The sequence below is a fragment of the Calypte anna genome, chromosome 1, assembly GCF_003957555.1.
Source record: "Calypte anna isolate BGI_N300 chromosome 1, bCalAnn1_v1.p, whole genome shotgun sequence".
Classification (NCBI taxonomy): Eukaryota; Metazoa; Chordata; class Aves; order Apodiformes; family Trochilidae; genus Calypte; species Calypte anna.
The window spans coordinates 122942125-122967614 of NC_044244.1; the positions used below are offsets into that span (position 1 = coordinate 122942125).

Here is a 25490-nt window from a genome sequence, read left to right on the forward strand (position 1 = left end):
TCTACATCATAGATATGAATCTCTGTTTAAACAGTAAAAGTGATCCTGCTGATCTTCCAAAACCAGTTACTTTAGCTTGCACAGTGTTGTTCCTGGCTGTGATCCTCTGTGAGATACCATTTCAAAATGCGAAAACAAAAACAAAGGGAAGTGGGTAGAAGGTGTGAAGAAGCATGACTGTACTCTAAATTAGTATGAGAACTACTCTAGGTCTCATCTACATCTATCTTCATTTCTACTAAGTTAACAGCTTAAATGTAAAGGAAGAGTTGAAAACTCTTGCTCTTTAGTACAAATTGCTTCAATTAAAGGTTCTGGTGGTTGGCAGGAGCTGGTTGTTTAGTGGTTTTGCAGAGTGGACTCTGCTGACCTGCTTGCTAAATAAATTAGATAGGTACAAGATTTTGGCATTGGTGGTATAGTAGTACTTATTTTCACAATTATCTGCACTTGTCTACAACTTTAGTAGGATTTATATTACAAAGATATTCAGCAGTCTCTTTAAAACATTTCAATACAAGTTATTTCCGCTACTTTGCCTTTACTTAGAATCTTGGATTGAGGAGTTTGTTGGGTTTTTTTTTTTGTTCTTAGAAGTTAGGAGTCAAACATTAGGGATGTTTTTCTGAGTATGTATGTTTTTTCCTTCTCTTCAGCCGATTTTCATAAGATTTCATAAAATGCTCAGAGATACTAATTTAGCTTAACCTAGCAGAGAGTTCTCTTTCTGCTGTAGAAATGCCAGGCTTTGAATTCTGGTGTGCATTTCAAGAGGTGATCAGTCATTAAAGCTCAGAGTCTACCACTAATCTTTGGGCATGATATATGTGATACCCTAATTGGAAGGAGTGGTACTGGGCTGCTTCCTACTTATCTGTAATACATAAATTCCTATAAAGCTCAAATCCTTTATTTCTGTTTCATTTGTTTACTCAGGTATTTTCTTGTGACATTACTAAGCAATGTGTTAGTATAGTTTTTTCCTTCATCTTAAAACCTCAGTGTAATGTTACATTAATCAAATGTGCAGTAACTAAAGCTACTCAGTGAAATCATCTTAAACTGCATGAAGCTGTTAATCTCAGTCAAGCATGTGTTGTCAGATAACAAAAATGATTTATCAGACTGAATCACAAACATAATAAAGCCACTTCTCTTAAACAGAAGTTAAACCACAAAAATACAGTAATGTTTAGATTTGTATTTTTACAGCTTAGATGTATTTGAAGTGCTCAGTAGTGTTTTCGCTTTTTCTCTTGGGAGTCAAGCTCTTGAAAACTCCAGACTCTTTTTAAGTTTCCAAGTACACTATTGTACAGTTACCCTACTATTATTTTGTTCTATTCAAATAGCTGTCTTTTTTGATAGGATGTTTTTCCTTCTCAAATAAATAGAAGAAGAAGATGTATTTTATTTCCATTGTAACAACTGTTACATAATAGCATGTGTACACACGTCTGACCCTGTTACTTTTGTTAACATTAGCCATCTGAAAGTCTCTAATTGATTAAATCTTTAAGCTATCTCTTTGACATGTGGTTGGGATAACTAAAATGACTTCTGCAATGCTGCTAAGCAATATCTGTGTGGGCTTTGCACATCAACATCTACATTAACTTTTTCAATTCACTGTGCTATGCTTTTAAGAGTGAATAAGCACTGTTTGAATAAGAAGTTACACCCTTTGACCTTTTCTGAAGAAAATATTAAAAAACATTCTGCACCAGAAATTCTGTTTATTCAGGCAGAATCCTTGTTAGAGAGTTTTTAAAGCTTGAGTTAAATAAATGGTCAAATACTTAATTCTAAAATAGGGAAAAAAAAATCTCTCTAAAAGAGGATTGCCCAAACTGGAAGATGGTTGGCAGTAACATGCTATGGGATTTTGAGAGTTTAAGAAACTTAAGCTGGTATTTGTTGGTTTATTTGGACACTGTGCTGTAGTTTAGTGAAGAGAGTAGAGGACAGGATTTTTCAAGCTGGCTACTGATACTGTGTAGCTGCATGAATCAAGTATTGATGATATCTGCTTTGATCTTATACGTGATGATTCTGATAATTTTGAAAACAAACATTATTTCAATTACAGTAATGGAGCACTAAGTAGCCTGAAATCTTCAAGTGGCTTTATGGCAAAAAGTTCTATCCTAGAGGGCTGAGTGCTTTAGAAAGGTGGGCAGGGGTTTGCTAGGAACTAAGATATCTTTGGGGCAAGGGAGTAAGGGGTTCTGGCAGATACGTGATCCTTGCACCTTCTTTCAGTAAACTAAAATATTAAAACCCCAATTTTGAATGAGCAGGGAAAGAGTCTTTCTGGTTTACTTTCCTAGTTGGAAGGTGTCAGCATCACTCAGTGTTGTAGCTTTCAGTGTTCTCAGTTTTCTCTTTAAAATGATTGTACTATTGTTTCTAAAATGTTAGCATAAGCATCCCATTCCTAGATGTCTGGGTCTGTTTACTAATGAACCTATGACTGAAACTGATTAGATTAAATCTAGCAAGGACTGACTTCAGAGAACTGATGTAAGAGTCAATAAAATAATGTGTTCCTCTAGTTAGTGTTGAGTCCTTGTCAGTTTGTGTTGCTGGGTGTTTTTCATAGCTGTGTTCAGCAGGGATTAATATTCATCAGTACCTGTCACTTTATTCCCTGCTCCTGTCAGCATTCCCTCTGCACGTCTCGTTTGCTGCGTGTCTTAGAATTTCTTTTCAGTGTTCAATTAATTGTTAGGGTCAGAGCTTCTTAAGTTTTGATCAGCACTTACATGTATAGCAGTTTATTTCATCAGTGAGAAATCATTTGCTTACCAGACAAGGGCAGAGAAAAAAGAAAAACCAAAACCAAAACCAAACTAAAACTTTGCTTCCAAATCTGACTTACCATTGAATTGTTCAAATCAAGCACTACTCCCCTCCTTCTCTATCTCTTCCCCCATTCCCAAACCTCTTCCCCCATCCCCTCCCACCCCCCCCAAAAAAAAAACCACCCACCCACCCACCAAAAAAAAAAACCACAACAAAACAAAACAAAACCTCAAACCATCAAACATAACCCAAGCAGATCCCTCCCTGCCAAGGTAACCAAGATAGATGTATTTCTCAGATTGGCATTGCAGGTTGTGAGGCAAAACAAAGACAAAACTTAATGCTCCTGGAATGATTACTGAAATCATAGAAGGTGGGTTTTCATGGCCTTGGTTGCTTTATGTTTAGCTTCTGGGCTTAGGAGGTTTTCTCATTAGCTTTGACATATTTCCTAACAACAATGAAATGATCCAAGCAGTGAATTCCTGAAAAAGCGTTGCAGTTCATGGGTAGTTAAAGGCACTCTTCATCAATAACATGATTTAATACTGATCGGACTGTTTCATGTAGTTTGTCAGGATGGTTAATTATTTATGTCATGTTGGCTATCTGATGATTTTACGTGGTGTAAAATCCCTGCAGTGTTGGCAATTTCCATAGATTTGGGTAAGAAAGACCTAATGAATGCCTTATGTCTTCTTGCACTCTCCCTACTGATGCTTTTTTCTTGCTTTTGCTGTCTGTTGTTCTGTGCTGTTCTGTGCTTTTCAAAGAACTAACGCATAGTAAGAGCTGATTTATTCTGTGGCAGGAGGCGTAAACCCTTTGAAGAATCTATTCAGTTGCACAGTTGCTCAAAATAAGCACCACTTCAAAGTTCATCTTTGATCAAATTCCGTAAAATATGGCAAAATTTTCAATAATAAGAGTCGCTTTTCTATGCTTATTACTGTCCTTGGGCTTTAGGGCAGCAGTGTCACTTTGCTTTTGAAAGCTTCTTGCACAGACTTTGTTGCAGAGAAACTCATGTAATACATAAACATCAAGGGTTGTGCTGTGATAGTTACTGAAGCTGATCAGAGCCACAGAGAATATCAAAAAGATGATCCAGAGTCAGAGTATCTCTGGGGCAAAAAGGTGAAAATAGTTAATTTTTTTTTTCTTTGTTTTTTCTTTGGTTTTTTTTTTTTTGAAGAGGGATGCAGAGAATGCCACACACCATGATCCAGTTAGCAATTAGACCAAAATATCCTGCCCCAAATTCCTAGTAAGAAAAATCTAAAGCTGAGGTTAGGGAACAGTGTTTAGGTGCTTGATACTCTTTTGAGAATGAAGGAATGTCTCCTCTTGACTTCAACCTTCCAACTTACATTAAAGTGAATTTTTTTGTAACTGGAAGAGAAGCTAATACTTGAGGTACTTGATAGCTCCTTGTTAACCATTTTGTTTTCTTTAAGAAGAGTCAGGAGCACAGCTTGAAAGGTATGTGTAGTATGGATGTACACAAGTAAGCAACTCCTCTTGGAAAACCTGTGTTTTATTTCAGAGGCTCAGTGTTTGTCACACAGAGTCTGCTCTATGCATTGCAACTGCTTCTGATGCCCGTGTCTTCCTGTGGCCACTTCTTCAGGAAAAAAAAAAAAAAAGAAAAAAAGTAAATGGAAGGAAATAAAGTAAAAACAGTTTACCCCTTCTTTTTTTGAAATGATAGGGATTTACTGAATGTTTTGTTATGGTTTTGTCCTTTTCTTTTTCCTTTTTTTTTTTTTTCCTTTTGTGTTTATGGGGTTTTTTAGCTGAATGTGTTGCATACTCCTTGCCTTCATTATTTGGGAGGTAATTAGAGGACTTGAAATATCCCATTGGTTTGATCACAACTTTTGCTCTTGACATTTTACAATGAGTATATAGCTTATAAATAACATTTTGAAGGTATATGATTATACAGAGATAATTGCACAACTGAAATGCATTGGCATAAGGCCAGAGGCTAAGCACTTTCCACCATCCCTTCTAAATTGAATAACTTCACTTTATGAAGTGTATCATAAGACATTGTTTTCATTACTCCCAGAGGGCAAATTAAGGTTAATAAAAACCCAATGCCAAATTATCTATGTGTGAATATTTGTATTTTTAGAACCTTTCTTTGTCAATTACATTTCTCACGGAAAGTGTATATGTGAATACAAATCTTTAGGGCAAAGTTTCAGCTCATGTTTTTCTACAATTTTGAACTGGTTTACCTCTCTAGATAGGCTTCCTCTAAACACACTTGTATTTCGACCCAGCTGGATTTTTCCAATTGAGCAAAACTAAACTTGCTTCTTCCACTATGCTGTGGTTTCTCACATGCCCTGAATCCCACCATCCTGGATTGCACCTGACCTGCATAGCAGCCTTTTGACCCATCTGCTCCAGTCCTCAAAACCATTATTTGTACGTTCTCTTCTTCGAATATTACACTAAACAGCATATTCTTCATACAAGGCAAACCAGTATTTTGTGGATTCTTTCAGTCAGAGAAACCTTTTAGTAAAGGTGAATTAGATAGGAAGTTTTTTTTCATTTTCTGCCTGGGATAATACAAAAATAATCTAGAAATAGCACACATCTGTTGGAGTAGTTTCATTTAGTATTCCACTTTCACAATATTGGATTATAGTCTTGTTATAAGTGCCCTCTTATATCTTCACTCTGCTGCTCTGTGCCATCTCTTCATCCCACTTCCCAGAAAAGAGGACGTCCACTGCCTCAATAGACAGCTGCTCGTGCCTCTTAGTGTAACCAAGAGCATTGTGTATAAAGAATAGTATAAGAAAGGGTCTTGCATACAGGAGTATTTACCCAGGATAATCTTTCAGCCTCTAACACTCTGTGGTTCCTGGACTTGCTTTTTTAGAAATGATGTCTTTCATTGCTTGGTGGATTTTTTTTTTTGTGTGTGTGTCTAGGAATTTATCCTTTTTAAAAAAAAATCTGTGTACCCTTTATAGCAAACATAGCTTTTGGCAGAATTGTCCTGTTGCTAGCATTTTGGCATCTGGTTTAAAAGAAAGGGTTTTTTTTCAGCCCCAAAGTTATATTGAGGACTTAATACATTGCTTCTGTTTGATCTTAACATTAAATGAGAAACATTCACACCAGCTAGTATCCTCAGTCTATTAGAGGCCTAAAACTGAGAGCAAAGCTTTAGGAAAAAACAAAGGGAATTCGTAATTGGGAATGTTTGGACAAAAAGTTAATAACATTACTGTTTATAAATCTATGCAACCTGCTACACAATTGTTGCATTTTTTTGTTCTTGGAAGAAATTGTTCAAGGAATGTTTCTCTACAGGTTATTGACATGCCTGAACACAATCCTGGAGATATGGGTGGAACAATGAGGCTGGGGAAGAGGAGGACTGTTTTCAAGACACAGAATTCTGTTCTAAGTGAGTTACATTTTGCTCTTATGACATGCCCTTTGGATAAGAATTCAGTAAGAAGGCAAAGCAAAAATTCCAAAGCACGTTTTGTTAAAGGACTCAAGCAAGCAGTTGGGTAACAGCTTCCCTGAGCTCATTCACTCCCATATGCATTTACTCAGGATCAGAAGGTAAAAAAAGAAATTAGAGACATCTGGGATTCTTGGTAGAAAGGTCAGTTGGAGTCCAGAAGTTCAAATAAAAAATGACGAGGCTGTCAAAATAACTAAAACGCCTTGTATGGCATTTTAATTATTTGCTTGCCAAGATCAGTGTTTTCTTATTATTTTCTTTCTTATTTTCTTCTTATTCTCTCTCTTGAATTTATAGAATGTGTGATCTTGGGCTTCTTGATCTACCCCTGAAGCATTTTGATGAACTAACCCAACCTCCTACCCATGGTGCTTTTGCCAGACCTGAACTTTGTCATTCCCTAAAGTTGCCAGTGTGCCTTAGCCTTAAATGTCATTTGGCTTTCCTGCCTTAGTCCTCACCTTTTCTTGATGATATTTGTTCATTTGTATCCTAATGACAGCCAGGCCCTGCTTAACTCCAGCACTGGCCTACGCCTAGTCCTGCTCTGGAAACAGTCTTGTTTTGCAAAAGTAAATTATTTGAAAAGAAAATTATTTGAATGCTTTAAAAGGCAAAATAAAAGCAATCATAATTATAAAAAATAAATACATTGATATTTATGTTTGAAATTAAAGTAATAATTGTGTCTTTTTAATCAGCCTATTACACAGTAGTTACAGAAGTGGTGCTGAAAATGTTTAAAAAGTGGTTTCTTGTCCATCGATAAATACTAGATATTTTCTTATATTACCTTAACACTGGTCTGAGCTATTTCTGTGTTTAGTGATTTAGGAACATATCCTTCTGAGCTTTTAAAAATGACATCTACTTGAGCAGGAGACCAAAGTAAAGTATGTATGCATGTTAATTAAAAATCTGCCTTTCTAGAGAATGCCTTCACTAGTGATCTGACCAACCTGGGCAGTACTTTACCTAGGTGTGATATAAATATGCATATCACAATTTTTGGTGTCATATCTGTGGCCTAAACACTTCTTGAAAAAGTTAACAATTACCATATATTGTAACTCTTTGTTAGTGTTATGAAATGTTTAGGTGATTGGGTTTGTCCAAGACTTGTAGAAACCTGTGATAGACTGTTGAAGAAATCTGATTCCTGTTTCTAGTGCTTTACAACTTGAACAGAATTAAAGGTTTTGAAAAAGGTGGTGCCTTAAAATTAACTTCTATACCATTTTTTGTAAACTTTCAGTACTACAAATTTTGCATAAATTCTTGGCAGTCTAGTTCTTGCACCAACCCCTAAGCAAGACAGTAATCCTAATGACATGAGGACAAATTGGGAGCAGAGTTTGAGCCGTGACCGTAACTGAAAGATGTGATTAAATTCTGATTTACTGTATACCTCCAGCTTGTTCCGTATTGCTCTGCAATGTAGAGTGTTCCAGATTGGGCTCAGAGGACTGCAAGAGTCATTTGGGTAATGAGATCAGGAAAACAGGGAAAAACAATATTCTCTGTCACTGAAGGTATTTTGCCAGCTGCCATGCATAATCTATTTAAATGGAACAGATGCTACTGAAAGGCTGTGGAGCTTCTTTCACTGCACCTTTTGCGTACAATTGCTGTAAAAACCTGGAGGATTTTTATCTTGCTTGTTCACTCAAGCACTTTTTTCTTTTATTTTGGGCTTTACAGTTTAAATTACTTTAAAATAGTAGCCTTCAGAATCTAGTCCACCTATCTGGTAAAGGAATGTTGAGTAGGAATCCTGAATAAACACAGTTAACAGTAAGTTAAAAGAAAGTAGTTATCACTCAGAAAAACTGAAAGTTGGATTAAGTGTGATATGTGATTTTTTATTTGAGATTTACATGACAATAAATATTTGTAACAGCTACTGTAAAAGCAACATATTGACATTAATTTATTTTTTGTTGTGTATTTAGGGAAGCTTTATGGTGATGAAATGTTTGTAGAGGAGCGACACAGGCATCGATATGAGGTAAGCACTACTAAGGTACTTCTTGCTCAGAAGTTAGTGATTAAGTAAATGATGTTTCTCTTGGTTGGCACAACTCTCTTGAAAGCCAGTTGGAGATTTCTTACATAAACCAAAATTTAGTAAAGGTTAGGTAGGATGATTTAGATTGGAAAGAACCTCTGTAAGTCTTCTGGTCCAACTCTGTTTGGAGCTGAGCAAACTTCAAAATTAGGCCAGGCTACTCTGGGTTTTGTCCCATCTAGTTTTGAATCTCTCTGAAGAGACAGAGCCCACATCTTCTGACAATCTGTTCCAATGTTTAGCCACTTCATGGAGAACAGAGGTGTTCTTGAAAATGTTCAGTAGAGGGGAAATGTAGTATGCTTTTTCTGTGGTAGAGATGGTGCAGTATTTTTTAGCAAAATGGTCTTGGAGGGTTATGTTGGAGATTTCCTGATGATTCCTGTGAAACATTTGAAAGGTAAAGGCATATAATCATTAAATGCATTGCTTCTTGCCAGTTTGGCTTATTAAAAGGCCTAGATTATGTTCAGGTTTGGCACATTCTTTTATAGCCTAAATGTAGGCACGCTTTAGGCATTAACTCAGAGGCTGATTCAGATCACTTGCTTCCTACCACCCAACTCTCCTTGTATAGCTGCCCTCCTTTGTTTGGGAACATCTAAGCAAAGGTATTTATGATACTGTCGTTTGAGGACACAGGCAAGACTCCTTGATGGACTCCTAGAGTTATCTCTGAGGGAGTTCAGAAGGGACCTTACTCTACATCAGTAACCCCAAAGAGTCCTAAACTATGTGTGCAGACTACAAACTGATTCAGACAATGCTAAGTTTCCTTAAAAAGCTGGGTGGAAAACGTGATGGTGGTAACAGTGCTTGTAGTTTAAATATTTACTGACTTGTTAGAACACCACCAAGGAAATTAAACAGCCCAGCACAGAGCTCCTCAATTTGCAAGAGGAGCTGAACCACAGCTTGAGTCATGACCACTGAAATGCAGTGTTCCAAGAGGAGGTCAGACTTTACGCATACTGTAGTGAGGCTGAAAAACAAGGAATGGAAGCTGCTCAGAATCAGGAGGACAGCAAGCAGAAGGCAGCCTGTCTTTAATGTTTTGAATGTTATGTAGTAAGTTTTAAAATTGTCGATTCATATCTTATTTAATAAGCATGCTCATTTTTACAAATTTATTACCAGAGAGTTGGTAATACTAGAAAGCAAAAGTTTCCAACTCTTTTCTCAGTTTTTTTGTTCATTCTTGTGTGCATACTAAGAACATTATAATTAACTACTAGCATTTGTTAAATCAAAAAAGAAATAGAACTTCAATCATTATTACTTTCAATATTTCAGGTGAACCCAGAATTGACTCACTTCTTTGAAGACAAAGGTTTGAAATTTGTTGGCCATGATACAGAAGGGAACAGAATGGAAATTATTGAACTGGAGAGTGAGTGTCTTACTTGTCTGTAGTACTTTCTGCATCTAATAAAACTGTGTAAACTATAAATTGTTAAATGGCTTTTAGGCACAATATTTAGCTGTCGTAACAGACAATATCATGTTGGGGAATATTGCTGACTCCACCTGCATTTACAATGGATGAAGATGTTGGGAGAAGTCTTAGACTTGTCAAGAATTGTGACTGTATTTAATTATCAGGGAGAAACATGCTTCTTTTCCAAAAGGTCACAATTCCTGCTCAGTGCAATTTGGCTATGTAGAATCATAAAGTGATTTGGGAGGTCATCTAGTCCAACCCTTTGCTTTAATACAGGGCAAACATATACCAGGTTGTTGGGAGCCATATCAGTCAGGTTTTGAGTATGTCTGAATATGCTGTCAGTTGGACTTCAAACTACTCATTACTGCTCCTTGAACCCAGCTGTCCAGCCCTTCTTAACACACTTTGTAGTCTACCCACAGTCCATAGGTCCCAACTCAGGATGCTATGGAAAAAGGATGATATGGAAACCATATCAAAAGCCAAGCTAACATAAAGATAAAGGAAGGCTACTGCTTTCCCTGCATTCAAAGGGTGATTGTTACTATGCTGCTTGTGCCCAGTCCTTCATGTGCCTGAAAATGCCTTGGAGGTGGACTTGTTTCATAATCTTGTCATGAACTGCGGTGAGGCTGATGATCCTATAGCTCCATGGATCTTTGTGTCTGTCTTTCTTGAAGGGTGTGGTGACTGCCTTTTTCAGTCATCAGGAACCTCTCATGATCATCTTGGCCTTCTAAAGGTAACAGCCATAACAGCCATAATGACACTGGCCTGTTCCCTGTGCACCTTCAAATATTCTTAGTCAGGTTGCAATAACAACCTGTGTATGTTGGGTTTTCTTGATACGTGAAATATGTGTACAGGCATTATAGCAAAAGTATAAAAAAGCATTGGAATATATTACCTAGAGAGATGATGAAATGTCCATCCTGGCAGACAGAGACCTTCAACACTTGACCAGACAAAGCTGTCAACAACCTGATTTAACTTTGAACTTGACCCTGCTTTGAGCAGACAGTGAGACTAGAGACCTCTCAAGGTGCCTTCCTATCAGTTTGTCTCCTTCAGTTACTCTCTGTTTAGAAATATAGTATGAAGTCAAATAGAAAGGAAGCTCCTTTCTTTCACAGAAGTGGTTCAAACAGATAAGAGTTTGATACTGTGGGCATCTGGTATATTTGGACGAGTTAAGCAAGTAAAACTTGATGCCTTTTCTAAAAGGTTCTGAAATAAAAAGGACCTATGCTGCATGCTGCACAGAGTAGCTTGAATATAGACACCTATTTATAACAGCAACTGCACCATAATCTTAGAGCAAATAATACATGTGAATTGATAAACTGCTAATTGTTGTGGTGTTCTTTGCTTAGTTTGTTCCTGATAGCTTACCTCTGTTATGCATTGGTGTTGGGAGGCTATTCTGTCTGCCCTGCATGAAACAACTTCTATAGAGAGCACTGTGAAATAAATCAGGCACAATTTTAAATTGCATGTTACTATAAGAAGAATAAAAGCAGCAGTAAAACCTGGAATTATTTCACAATGGACTGCAAGGAGACTCTGATTACTAAAAGAAAACAATCATCCACAGGGAGGAGGGAGGATTGGAGCAGAAGCACAGAAATAACAGCATCCCAGATAGCTTAGGCAAAACTTTTAAGCAAAATAGCTGCATGGCGAATAATCGATGCTTTATCACTGTCTTGTTTTACAGCTTCAGAAAACTAAACTGCATGTTAGAAGTTATGGCATAAATTTAGGATCCAGGTTCTCTGTAAGACATAGCAGCAGAGAGAAGAGCAGAATACTAGATCATATCGTTTATCTTTGTAGAAGAAAAACCCATCTTTCTTGTTATCACCTAGTCTGTTCTGAAGAGAAATGCCTTGAATGTTTGGGATTATTTTGAAAGTTGTTGAATCAGAAGAAATTGGTGGTTAATTTCATCCCGTGTCCTGGCACTAAAGGTGGCTAACGTCAGCTTCTTTAAAATAATATTGAAATAAGTAACAAGTGCTCAGAATGAAAGAGTACAAAAATTTTTTTCCTCCCTTTATTCTTTCGAAGAAGACAAAAGGGAAGCAGGAGCAGTAGTAAAGAGGTGCTTTGTTAGGGATATGGCTGAAAATTTAAGAGAAGATGAAGCAGCATGGCTTGTTTAGCTTATCAGCTGGTGTTGAATGGTGATGATACTGTCATCATTAATCACAGAGGCCAAACTGTGTGGTTTCTTCAGGAAAGAAGAACACCCTAAGAAATGGATGTAAGTTGGCTGTAACAAAGTTGGCCTGGGAATTAGGAAAAGGTTTCTAAGCAGAAGAAGAGAGTATCAAAAGAGCTGTCTAGTGGGAGCACAAAAACTGAAGGGTTGTTATGGTAGAGCCTTCACCCTTTGTACATGAGACTACACAATGCAGATGAATTCAGTAATAGGAGATTGGACTTAATGTCCCAGGACATCCCTTCCAGGTGCAATTATTTAAAGCTTCCCTGCCCAATTTTCTTTGTATTTTGCATTCATATCAATTTCTTAATGTGTAAATAGTTGCTGTATGGTAATTCTTGGCCTTTTAGGAACAGTTTTATTTTTGCCTCAGGTATGTGCATTTGCATGTTCTGAATATACATGCATAAACATATATATCTGTAAACAGAAATACTATGAAAATACCATGATGAATTTGTGGTTGTGTATGTGTTGCCCCCATCCCCCTCTGCCATATTGGTACAGGTTTGTTATTCAGCTTTTAGTTACATTGTTGCGAGCATTTGTTGAAGCAAGGCATGGTTTTTCCTTAATTTGCCTTACCAGGCTTCTGCCTCTGTTTTCAGTTGCTTTTCATGGAAAAAGTTATGGTTCCAGCTGCCTTGCTCTTTAATTCACATGTGCTGATCTGGATTCTGGTCTCCTATGTGGCATCTTCAATAAACATTTTTCCTAAGAGTTGTCCTACTATCTTCTTCCTACATCTTATAATCTTCTTTGATATCTATCTTGTAGATCACCCATATTTTGTGGGAGTTCAGTTCCACCCAGAGTTTTCCTCAAGACCCATGAAACCTTCACCTCCATACCTTGGACTGTTGCTAGCAGCAACTGGGACACTCAATGCATACCTTCAACGTGGATGTAAATTGTCTCCAAGGTAATCTTTCTTACTTGCCTGCAGTTTGATGGTCATGTTTTTGGAGGACTGTACTGTCCTTCAATCTGGAGCTCAAGAAGAGGAAAAAAAGTTCTTTGTGCATTTATTTGCTTGCTCTTGTGCATGCCTGACATAAACCCTGGTGTAATAGTATCTCTAAGCAGTAAGCACAAGTCTTGACTTCCTTTTTTTCAGAAGTTATTAGGGCTAAAGCCAGATCCATACATTATAACCAGGAAGAAGTAAAAAACCTTTAGTAAATTCATGCAAAGTTAGTGGCTTCCTGTGTTCTTTTATAAACTGTAGTTTCACAGGGAAAGAGATTTGCTAGAGCATCACGCAAGGAGTGAAATTCTTAGCAAGTTGTACTTGAGTGATGATAGTTAATGAACACTGATTTTCTTTTGCACTAGCTAACTAATAAATATCTGGTAGTGGAGGCAGCCCTGAGGCAAAACATTTGGGATATTTTATGACTTAAAGAAGGTTTTGGATGTAGATCAAAACTGGGTAATTCAGCCTAACTAAGATCCTTTGCTCTGTTCCCTTGGACACAGTATTTGGTTTATTGAAAGCAGTAATAGTTTCTAACCAGTGTCAACTAATTTTTGTCCATTTCAGTGATATTAATAACAGTTACAGTTTCATGACAGTAACAATAATAAAGAGATCAGAGGGAAGCCTAGAGTACAATAACAATGAAAAAAAAATAAAATCACATAATAATAATAATACAGAAGAGAACCAACTCTGGCTTACTGGCACTTACAATGTACCAAACGCTAATTTTGTGGAGGCTTTTTTTGTTTGGGTTTTTTTTTTGTTTGTTTTTTTAGTACTACTTTTTATTAACATTATGTCCCTTTTTAAGCTAGAAACAGAAATTCATGTTTCAGTAGTAATGGAAAATAGCAAAGCAAGACCAGATGAATCTATGCTCCTTAAGGGTATCAGTTGTCTTTCATAAATGCACTTTATCTTTGCTCACTCTGGCTGATTGTACAGTAATGTACACACAGAGAAAATTAATTTCTGATCTGCAAACTACAGCTTGATCAAAATACTCCTGTAACCTTAGCTTGTCATCGTTAGTAGTCATAACATTTTCTACCTTTTAAAATTTGTGCCAGTGCATTACAAAGGTAAGTTTTTTGTGGTGCATCACAGGAGATGAATCTTCAGTTACAGTGATCTTCAGTGTTTTCCTCTTGTGAGGACTCTGCTTCACAGTTCACTGTGTTTCCCAGGTCCCAAAATCCTTTCTTTTACTGCTTCTTCCCATGAGTATACCTACTTGTCTCTCTGAGATAAAAGAAAAATTACTTTTTTTGAATGCATGATCTACCTGTGTCCTGCCAATTTAAATTTAAATCCCTTAGCATCACAGCAAATATTTTCTAATGTTGACTTTAAATTTCAGCAATCACTGAGTGTGCTGCACTTACACTTAATCAAATTATTTAATAAAAAAGTATGCACAGCTCTTTGCATCTTTGTACAAAAAAACCAAATTAACACTTAAACATTTAGCAAAAACAAAAATTCATATCCCAGAATTTATATACAAAAACAAAAATTTTACCTTTCATTTAGTTACACAGCAATCAAGCAAACCCCTCTGTCTTGATAAAAGAAATAGAAATAAAAAATAAAAATATAAATAATAGAATATAATAAATAGAAATAGAATAGAAATAAAAAATGGAATAGAAAAACATTTTAAGTCTAAGAGAGGAGCATTTTGCAGGGCAGTGCTAATTACTGCACAGCCACTCATATTAAGATACCTGCCTGTTGAGTGGAAAGGATTTCCAATTTAAACCTTTTCACCCCAGAATGCTAGTAATTTCGTTGAACAGTAAAGCTAAGGGATGTCATAACAAGCCTGAAACAAATCTGAGGAGAATATTTTCTGCACACCTCATTCAGCATTGCCTATGTGAATAGTAGTCATTCTGTTGACTACAGCAAAGGTGCCACCTGAAAGAGCCAGCAGATTGAGCAGATTACCTAAAGTAGGCTATTAAAAACACTAAAAAGAGAGTTAATGATTGTCCTGAGACATAAGGAAATACATATTTCAGCGTGAGATTCTTAGCAGGAAATCATTACTCCAGAACATTTTACAGCCCCATAATTAGTATGCAGTATTAGAACATCTGACACCTGGACCACAGCTATAGCTTCTAAGCAAAACAAACAGTAAATTCAAAGGTGCATCACACCTGCCAGGAGAGTGCCCTAAATACATAAAAGTGAGTAAATCTTCTCTTAAATTTTTGTGAGGCCTATTCTAGTAGGCAGTCTGAGAATGCTTACACAAAGGCAAGAGCATGCCTGGTTTGAGACCAGAATGCATCCTATGTGGTAGACTTAGTTCCCAGCAGCTTTGAAGCACACGAACAGTCAAGAACTGAGCAAAGGATTGGATTAACTCAGTGGTGAGCTAGTACTTGGTTACCTGATGTGTTAGTCAGGAATCTACATTGCCCTTGTGGCTTCAGCCTTGTGCTGTATGGCATGACTACCTACCCATCAGACAAAGCCATGCACTTAATTTCCTTGTGAAGGCTTTTTAATCATGACCTTTTGTAAATCTTGCCATGAAAAGACTCAAGTCACCATTTTGTAAGGAGCTGTTGATCTCTCCTGAAAAAGCTGTCAGCCCACAGCTTGGACAGGAGCACCCTGTGCTGGGTTAGAAACTGGCTGGAGGGCCGGGCCCAGAGAGTGGTGGTGAACGGGGCTGCATCCAGTTGGCGGCCGGTCACTAGTGGTGTCCCCCAGGGATCAGTATTGGGCCCAGTTCTGTTCAATATCTTTATCGACGACCTAGACGAAGGGATTGAGTCCATCATCAGCAAATTCCCAGCTGACACTAAGCTGGGGGGGAGTGTGGATCAGCTGGAAGGCAGGAGGGCTCTGCAGAGGGACCTGGACAGACTAGAGAGCTGGGCCGATTCCAACGGGATGAGGTTTAACAAGGCCAAGTGCCGGGTCCTGCACTTTGGCCACAACAACCCCATGCAGCGCTACAGGCTGGGGACAGAGTGGCTGGAGAGCAGCCAGGCAGAAAGGGACCTGGGAGTCTGCATCGACAAGAAACTGAACATGAGCCAGCAGTGTGCCCAGGTGGCCAAGAAGGCCAATGGCATCCTGGCCTGTATCAAAAACAGCGTCACCAGCAGGTCCAGGGAGGTGATTCTTCCCCTGTACTCAGCGCTGGTGAGGCCACACCTCGAGTACTGTGTCCCGTTCTGGGCCCCTCAGTTCAAGAAGGAGATTGAGGTCCTGGAACAGGTCCAAAGGAGGGCAACCAGGCTGGTGAAGGGACTCGAGCACAGGCCCTATGAGGAGAGGCTGAGAGAGCTGGGGCTGTTCAGCCTGAAGAAGAGGAGGCTCAGGGGAGACCTCATTGCTGTCTACAACTCCCTGAAAGGAGGCTGTAACGAGGTGGGAACTGGACTCTTTTCACAGACGACCTTCAACAAGACAAGAGGACACAGTCTTAAGTTGTGCCAGGGGAGGTTTAGGTTAGATATTAGAAAGAATTTCTTCACGGAGAGGGTGATTAGGCTATGGAATGGACTGCCCGGTGAGGTGGTAGATTCTCCGTCCCTGGAGACATTTAAAAAAAGACTGGATGTGGCACTCAGTGCCATGGTCTAGCAACTGCTCCGGTGGGTCAAGGGTTGGACTAGATGAACTCTGAGGTCCCTTCCAACCCAGCCAATTCTATGATTCTATGATTCTATGATTCTTTTGCTAGACGACTTTCAACAAGACAAGAGGGCACGGTCTTAAGTTGTGCCAGGGGAAGTTTAGGTTAGATATTAGAAAGAATTTCTTTACCGAGAGAGTGATCAAGCATTGGAATGGGCTGCCCAGGGAAGTAGTGGATTCTCCATCCCTGAAGATATTTAAAAAGAGACTGGATGTGGCACTCAGTGCCATGGTCTGGTAACTGCAGCGGTGGTTCAAGGGTTGGACTCGATGATCTCTGAGGTCCCTTCCAACCCAGCCAATTCTATGATTCTGTGATTCTGTTTGCTTTTACTGACTCTTACAGAATTTCACTTAAAGAAAGGAATAAAAATGGTGCTTTCTCTGGGAGATGTGTCGTATGAATTGCAAAAGCACTGATGTACAATAAAGCCATCTTGCTGTTTTGTTGTTTTTCCCTTAGCAAGTTTAGCATCACCAAGCTTTATTTCTTCTTTCCCTCAACCAACATCTTTATTAATACCCTGTAAGAGTAGACCACTGTGCTTTAGTGGTATATTTTAATAGATCATATTAAAAAGAGATGAAATAATTATTCAGAAGAAAGACACACTATAAAAAGAGAGAGTTTAAAAACCTGAGCTGAAAAAGATGATAATATGTGTTTCTTTGGAGGAAGACAGTAACAGGCTAACGATAAATAATTTAAACACAAATGTCCACTAGGTGGGAGGAAATGTAAGAAGTGAGGAATGTTTCTAGGTGAGAAAGTGTGGGCAATTAGGACTGCTGCCAAAAGAAAGTTTTTTAAGTCATCAATGAATATGCTAATGGAAATGCTGTCTAGTCACAGAGTAATCTGTTAAGTTCTGGGCAGTTTATTAATAAAAGATTACTTATCAGTTGCATTCAGCAACAGAGAACAAAAGTGTCCAGAGGACAGGAGGAGTGGTGCCTAAAGAAAAAAAAAAACCTCAAAAGATTTGCCCATCTGGTGCTTACTGCCCTTACATTGTCTGGCTGTCTCCCAAACCAGCTGTGTAGGGATGTCTGAGCAAGCACCTATAAACATAACAGGAAACAGCCTGTGTGACACATTCTAGTGTGTGAGGAGCAAGGGAGGTGTGAGCACAGCTATCTCTGGTACATTGTCCCCAACAAGTAACAGCATCATATTTCTGCCATTGGCCCAATCCAGAGGAAAGTGAAGAAAATCTTGTGGCTTGAAGACTTGAACACAGCAGCAAGAGAAGAGCTGCTCCACAAAAGAGGACCCTTTGGGAGCCAGGGATGAGAGCTTTACTAAGGGATAGTATTCTCACCAGCAAGAGTCACTGCCCCAGCTGCCAAAGGAGGCAAGTGAACAACTCCAGGGACAGTCACCAAGTCCTAGACAGTGCAGTGCAGAAATGCAAAGTCAGGAGCTGGGTCAGGGCTCAGTCAGAAAGTTGAGTCAACAAGTGGTACAGGCATGCCTGTGGCATAGCTCAGCCAAGGACTGGGTGACAAGGTTCCTGGGCCTGTGGGTGGAGGAGGCCCCAGGCAGCAATGATCATGGTAGCTAAGACCTATTGGTGCCCTCAGAGCTCATACAGAAAATCACAGAAAATGTAAGGAATTTTGTTCTCAGCCATAGTGGTACTTAGTGATGAACTTAATAACGATTACTTATAGCAGATACATTTTTGTTGTACTGTTGGGTGTTTTTATTGAAGATATTTCTGAGCTAGTCACCCCAAGCCTTTTTCTGTCCTTGCTGTGTGAATGTGCACTTCAAAGGAGTCAGAGAGCTCATTGTAATGGTTGAGTCAGTTAGGACATTATGCCCTACAAACGCTTGCTTTTCTCCATTGAGTCTAAAAACTTTGTCATATCTGTCTCAGATGAAGGTGTCTAAAGCTGTATGAGTTTAATCCCACACATGAGGCTCAGCTTAGGCTTTTATAACACCTCAATATGTTCTGGCATCTTGGTTGTCATTTTTGAAATGCTGGATCCTAACAAACCTGTTGTCCTAGGTCCAGTTATGTGAGTGGAGATGTCTGGCAGGTTGGAAATGGGGAGTCTTTGGTATGTGCTGAGAGATTCTTTAATGAAATGATGTTTCATGGAAGCATAGGATCATATAATGATGGTGATCATAATAAATGGTCATATAACGGTGGTGATCACAGTAAATGATCATATAATGATTGAAGAAATACGCACTGAGAAATACAGGTGACTGCAGTTCTATTCATTACACAATCAAATATGCATTTATTTTAAATTCTTTTTAATGACTCTAATAATTCTAATCATTCAGCTTTATATTGGGGGAATAAAGAATAATAATTGACAGATTTTTCCTCTTGCTAGGAAATCATGAAAGCTATAACAACTGTTTGTTTTAAAGAGACACAGCCTGCACTTAGTGTAATTATATTTATCTTTGATTTGCATTGAGGAAGAAATGCACTTAGTCTGACTTCTGTCTTTTCAGGGAATAACATTACTGTAACAATTGTTCAAATTGCTTACGTATCTGAAAAAGGACTTTTTTCTGTTCAATGATACATTAAAAAAAGAATTTAAAAAGCCCCTCTAAAACTGTGTGAAATCCTTCATTTTTAAAGAATGTTGATCTAGATTTTCCAAACAAAATGAACAGAACATTCAAGGAGTACCCATTTTGTACCTATACCCATTTGATTTTTGTGTTTCATATCTGCATAGCAACTCAGTGTAATTTGGAAGGAAGAATATATTGTGAAGAGAGGTGATGTCTCATTTGTGGTTAATACCACCTGGAGGGTTCTTTTCAGATTACTTACCAGTTGAATACAGTTCATATTGCAGTAAATCCACAAACTGGACATCAGCATTGGTTTGAAGATATAGCACCCAGGTGCAGATACACCAAGATTCATGAGTCCCTGTTTGCTTTCAAGTCCACTGACAGCTTATCTCTTCAAGGAGTTCAGGTGTCCTTGGAGCCCAATTTGTTAACATGGTGCTACAGCTTCTGGGAGTGCTGAGAGATAGAATTCAAGCAACTGAAGCTGTTGGGCTCTTAGTTACCTGAGTGAAGTCCAGGGTCTGTTCCTCACCTGGGGCTTTCACCTGTTTTTCTTGCCACTGTGACCTGCCTGCTAGAGATAAAACTGACTTACACCCAGCAGAACAGCCCTAAAGTAAGGGAAACTGTGAGATGTTATTGCAGAATTCAAGAATGCAGTGATAGGGGCCCTGCCCTTGTCTGGGATGTGTGGTCAGACTTTGTGCTGAACGGGGCAGTATGGGAACAGGAACAGAATTGTCATCAGACAAGTAAGTGTTTTAGCCTCTGGGACAGTCCCCAGCCAAATGGCCCTCAGCTTCTGGAAACAGGAGTTGGGGTGGTAAGTCGAAGAAATGATGGAAGCATCCAGCACTGTGTGGTTGCTTCTATAGGTGAAGCCCTGTAAAACTGATGTCATTGAGTGGGGAGGTCCAATGATGAGAGTGCTGGTTGGGGATCAGCACCCAACTTCTTCAAGAGATGAAGCTGGGCAATTCTCTACTCACCTCATTGCTTGGGCTCCAGATCATTTTTACTTCAGCATCTATCTATTCATACTACTGTATAGGGAGCTTGTGGTTTTGTGGGCTGTGTCTGACACTGGGCAGCAGAGACCAAAAAAAAAAAAAAAAAAAAAATCCTCCTCTGAAGGCTTTGAGCTTAAATCAGGGCTGTCATCAGATTACGCAGCTCTCTGCAATCACAGTTTTACCCTCTGTTCTATGGGCAATTTTTGCTATTTTGCAGTGATGTGAAAATGCAAAACTGTTTTAATAATACTGAATTTTTATTCCATGTTTCCATGGGTACTTTCAGAAAGAAGTAAGTACAACGTCAGTGATGTTGTGTTTGTCTGTGTGCATCTGGCATGCTTGATCATCCTGTTAACAACACTTTCCTCACTTGAACTGTGTAATTGTTTCCCAGCTGGTGGAGTGATCAAATTGAGCATTTCTCGCTAGCCTGATACGACACTCTTCACAAGAACTGCATCAACAACATGTGTGTCATGCAAAGAAAAGGCACAATGCTGTAGGCAAAGTTTTAATAATCATTAGAACACTCAGAATATCACAGTTTGGTACACAGCGTTTTGCTGTAACTGTGGGAGGCTTTTCTAGCAGTCAGAGGTAGAAATTAAATGACTGTTGGTGTCACTCCTGTCCCACTCTGCTAAAATGTCTCTTTTACTTCATCACTGATTACTTTTTTGCTGCAAAGACAAGAGGGTGAAATTCAGGCTACAAAGCAGTGCTCAGTAAACAAGCACCAGCATCACCGAATGCAGTTTGTTCACTGTTCCACGTTGCCCTGGAGATCAAAGATCTCCAGCTGTGGGATTCTGTAGTTCCCCCTGCAACACTGCACAGCAGGCACTCACTGCTGATAAATCAGTTGTTTGGGTGGCTCATGGGCTGCTTGTGTACTTGATGTCTCATTGGGAGATCATGCCCAAAGGTGGGGGCCTTGATGTGACTGGGGTCCCGTTGGCTGGAGGATCAAAGTAGGTGTGGTAAGAATGAGATGGGACAAGACAGGGATGCAGTGCCTCGAGTGGAGTTGGTACCTGAGGCTGACACTGAGGTACTCACACAAATAAGGTCTAAGATCTCCACCTGTATTGTGTTAACCATAACCTGTGCTCTGCAACATCACAGGACTGACCAGAATTATTGCTGTCCAAATGTACTTGTCAGTTCCTTGGCCTTCCCTTGCTGGCATCTGCTCTTGGAAATTCAAGTATCTGGAAAAGAGACTATAGAAGTGAAGTGTGGTAGCACAAGACTGAAGCTGGAGATTCTTCTGGAGAGGTGCACTTGGAGTTAATATAAACCTGGAGACCTAGCAGACAGCTGACTGAAAATGTGGTTAATGGCCACTTCTTTCTGTCCGTCACTGTAATGATTCCTGTTCTTCGCTGTTTTCTTTTTTTCTGGCCATGTACAAAACAATGCAGTTTATTCAGTGAAAAACAGTCTGCTTCTCTCAGGAAACAGTGGAAGGGGATAAAACCTCAGGAAAAGCTGTCAGGATATTGCTTTGGTGCAATGAAAATTATTTAGGTTCTGACTGGAATAGCAAGAATTTTAATGAAAGTATAAATTGAACCATTCTGAGTAAATAAAGTTTTCTTAATTTATTTCATTGGTCAAAACAACCATTTCCTGTACTATAAAAGAACAAATTCCTTTTAGCCTTGCTCCAAGTACCTATTATTCACCATGTTGTTAATGATGGCTGCAGGCACAGCATTGGCAAAGCACAGAATAAATTTACAAGAGCCAAGCAAAAAGCAATTGAACTTACTGTTTATATGGTAGAATATTTTTTTCTTCATCAGTTCTTAGGCTCCAAACTTTCATCCATTCCTGTGGAGAAACATGTACAAATACCAAAATCGAGCATGAGCTTGAAGTAGTTTCCTAGAAATGGGTTGCATTTGAGGAAAGTGTTTGTCATATACATCATCTGGGTTGGAGGGTTTTAAATGCAGTATTTTTTTTCTGGATCCTTCTGACTGCCTCTTGCTTTTAACAGCGACAGCTACAGTGACCTCAGTGATGACAGCTCTCCAGAGAAAGAGTTTTTTAATTCAGAAACAAGCTGAAATGATTCTATGAGATCACAGAAATGGATGATGCTTTTGAGGTAAACAAAATCATTTTGGTACTGCTTTATTACATTTATTTCTTCTAGACTTAGAACAGGATGCACAGTTATCTTGATTGTCCCTTTTGCTTCGAATCCCATTTGAGAGCTTATGTTTCCTTCCTTGCCTGCAGCACTTAATTGTTCTCTTCTGCTGCTTAACGCTGCATTTTTCTTATTAAAGTCTACTAAGTGTTTCTGGTACAGCTTATATGTAGGATGGTGCACAAAATCAAGTTTTGTCAGTATTTGAAGATATAATGAAAACGCTTTTTAATGTTTTCTTTGTCACTTCAGTTTGCAAGTTTGGATCACTTGGAGTACACTGTGGTGACATGACTTTATGTTTCACCTTAAAACTAAAGTGCAGCTGCAATTACATTTGATGCATTGATCCAACAACGACATCCCAAAATAAATACTTGAATTGAAGCTGCACAGTGATAGAAATACAAAGAAGTTTTATAAAATTGTAGGTTTGTTTAGCATAGGCTTTGCCAAAGTGATCTTGGGGTGGTTGTTTTTTTCACCTGTAAGCATGATAGCCCTAAATTTCTGCTCAGTTTGGAGATCCTATTTCCTTTGGACCACTTCACCTCTGCAAGATCACGTCTTGAATCTTAGTTTATTTTTCCTACACAGATTCCCTGAAGTTGTGGCTGGTGTGGTACTCTGATGCATGTGCACTTCTGTATCAGGACATGACTTTCTGCTCTGATTTTATTCCCCTCACATGGTGTAGTCTCTAAGCAGCTGTGCCATGCAGATGATTAAGGCTGAGTATGAATGATACATTTTCAGCCTGATGGTCTCATGATTAAAATACTGGCATGAGATGCTAGGAAATCGGGTTTAGTCCTTAGCTGCAGCAGGAGTTTCTTTCCCCCTCTTTATTTCTTTTCCCCCCTCATGTACCGCATCTTAAAGATAATATTACACTCCCAAATCATGACAGTGCAGAACAGAATGTTAAATGATTTCATGACCTGGTGCATTTCCTAGAGTGACCAAAAACAAGTAGAGGAAATCTTCTTTTTCACTCTTGCCCAGATCCTTCCTACCTGCAAACATTGCTATGTCTCTGTTTCTTGAGACTGACACGTAGTACAGGACAGGCCCTTTTTCTTTGATCTTGCTTTCTCAGTGGAATTTCTGAATGGCAGTTCTGTGTTTGCCATTGCAGTTGTGACTTTTTTGGTGCTTGGAAGAATGTACTGTTGTGATGCTTTTAAGTAATGGTCAGTAGTCAAGCTGATTTGGTTTGAATATGTCACTGGTAGATACTAATTGTATCTAGCAGAAGTATTCTAGAAAGGATTAAATAACTAATTCCAGGTATAAAAGAAGGGTAGAAGTGTTGATTCATTTATTTTTATCTCAGGGTTATTTCTACCCATTAGTCAGAGCGGGATACACATGTAGACTGTATTTAGTTGTGTGGTTTTGCATTATGCCACTTGACCTAAATGAAATATATCTACTTGTAGTATTTACCATAGGATGATTTTGGAGTTAGTCCATGGGCTTAAGAGAAACTGACATAAGCATGAAATAAACTTATTTAGAGAATAAATACTATTAGTAATTACTTTTTTTTTCCTGCTTATTCTTAATTTCCCTTTTTTTTTTGTGACAGAAAGTTGGGAACAAGACACTACTGAACAGAAGAAAGTAGAAGAGTCAGCTGCTTATGGCCCTCATAGTGTCTCCTCCTATACTCTTTTCAATAATTCTCTTTACAGAAGACAGTTCTACTGTGCTGTAGAAAAAAACTGTTCTGTATAAATGCCGTTTCTCTTTAAAAATGACAAAATGTTTGTGCACCTTAGCTGTTAATCACTGTTGATTTTGTCCTATATTTCAGAATGATCTCAGGTGAATATATATTAATTCACTAGTTCACACTGTTCTTAATTTGAAGGATGATTTGATTGTTTTCAGTTTGCCTTAGAATAAAAAGATAAAATGCATTAATTCCTGTGAATGAGAGAGAATGCACTAAAAATGTAATGGAAAGTTGTCTTATCCATGAGATTAGAGAACTGTTTCATTTTTTTTTCCCTGTGAAGCTTGTTGTAGAGATATATTTTTTTACTTTTTTTGCTGTTCAATATGTACAAAAGAGAAATTGTTGCTATATTTCAGCTCTTTGTGATTATACTAATTGATATTGTATAAGAGTCTTTTCACTTTGCTATTATAAGTGATTTCACTTCACAAAAGTTCAAGTTTGCTCTTTCTCCTGAAAAGCTAATAATACCAAATATATTTCTGACCTAAAAAAATTACAATAGTGATATTAGAAGGAGGTTTTGTATTTGTATTTTACAAGAGAGAAAGTAAATGCACTCATGTGGCAGAATGTAATTTCAGCACTTGTATGAAAGTCGTAGAAGGGCCAGTCCTAAACCTGGAGAATGATCTGGGCTCCAGCTGTGCAACACTGAGTTAATTTCAATTAAATAGTATAAGGGGAATTAAGGTTCACCCTTGTTTTCCCTCATCCACTCCACGTGGGGTCATGGGGCTCATTCCCCTGTAGGAGAGAGGAGTGTATTTTAATTTAGAAATCACAAGTTATTCCTCTGCATGAAAACTGCAGACAGCCCTGCAAAGCCAGGAGTGCAGCCTGAGACAAAGGTTAAGGTGAGAGGTTCTGTAGCATGTTTAGGGCTGCATCCCATTAGCAGTGGGGCATTGTCAGGGCTCTCACAGAAGCTTCAGCTTCTATGGGGCTCCTTTTCCTATAAAAAAACCTGAATTTTGAACTTTCATCTTGGTTTTGGGCAAAGTGACTTTTTTACTTCATCAAAAGGTAAATGCCTGTACACCAAGAAAAGCACCAAGTCTCTTATTTAGAGCTTTGTAAACAGTAAGTTTGAGAGCTTTGCATTGCTTTAGAAAAGCTCAGGTTATGCAGCCAATTTCTCTCTTCACTAGAAGGAGCTTTAATGATAAAGAAATTTAAACATTATTTCTAAAGTAGTGTTTAGATTTCTAAGGTGGTTTGCAAACGTGTGCCTTAGAAATAGCAGGTATTTACAGAATTGGTGTCACTGTATGTCTTCCCCAATGAGATACACTGACCACTGGTTTGTAAAAAGTGAAGT

General features: G+C 38.5%; 1 protein-coding gene across 3 annotated transcripts in view; it reads left to right on the forward strand.

Annotated features, from left to right (window-relative positions):
- CTPS2 (CTP synthase 2) overlaps positions 1 to 25110 on the forward strand; it is a 69582-nt gene extending 44472 nt beyond the window's left edge. For all 3 annotated transcript variants that reach the window (XM_030469117.1, XM_030469118.1, XM_030469119.1), the window contains exons 14-19: positions 6145 to 6241; positions 8260 to 8315; positions 9669 to 9765; positions 12824 to 12968; positions 22270 to 22380; positions 24017 to 25110. In XM_030469117.1, coding sequence (XP_030324977.1) covers positions 6145 to 6241; positions 8260 to 8315; positions 9669 to 9765; positions 12824 to 12968; positions 22270 to 22339 — 465 coding nt within the window. In that variant the 3' untranslated portion in view covers positions 22340 to 22380; positions 24017 to 25110. The remainder of the gene's footprint in view (positions 1 to 6144; positions 6242 to 8259; positions 8316 to 9668; positions 9766 to 12823; positions 12969 to 22269; positions 22381 to 24016) is intronic.
- Positions 25111 to 25490: the final 380 nt, after the last annotated feature.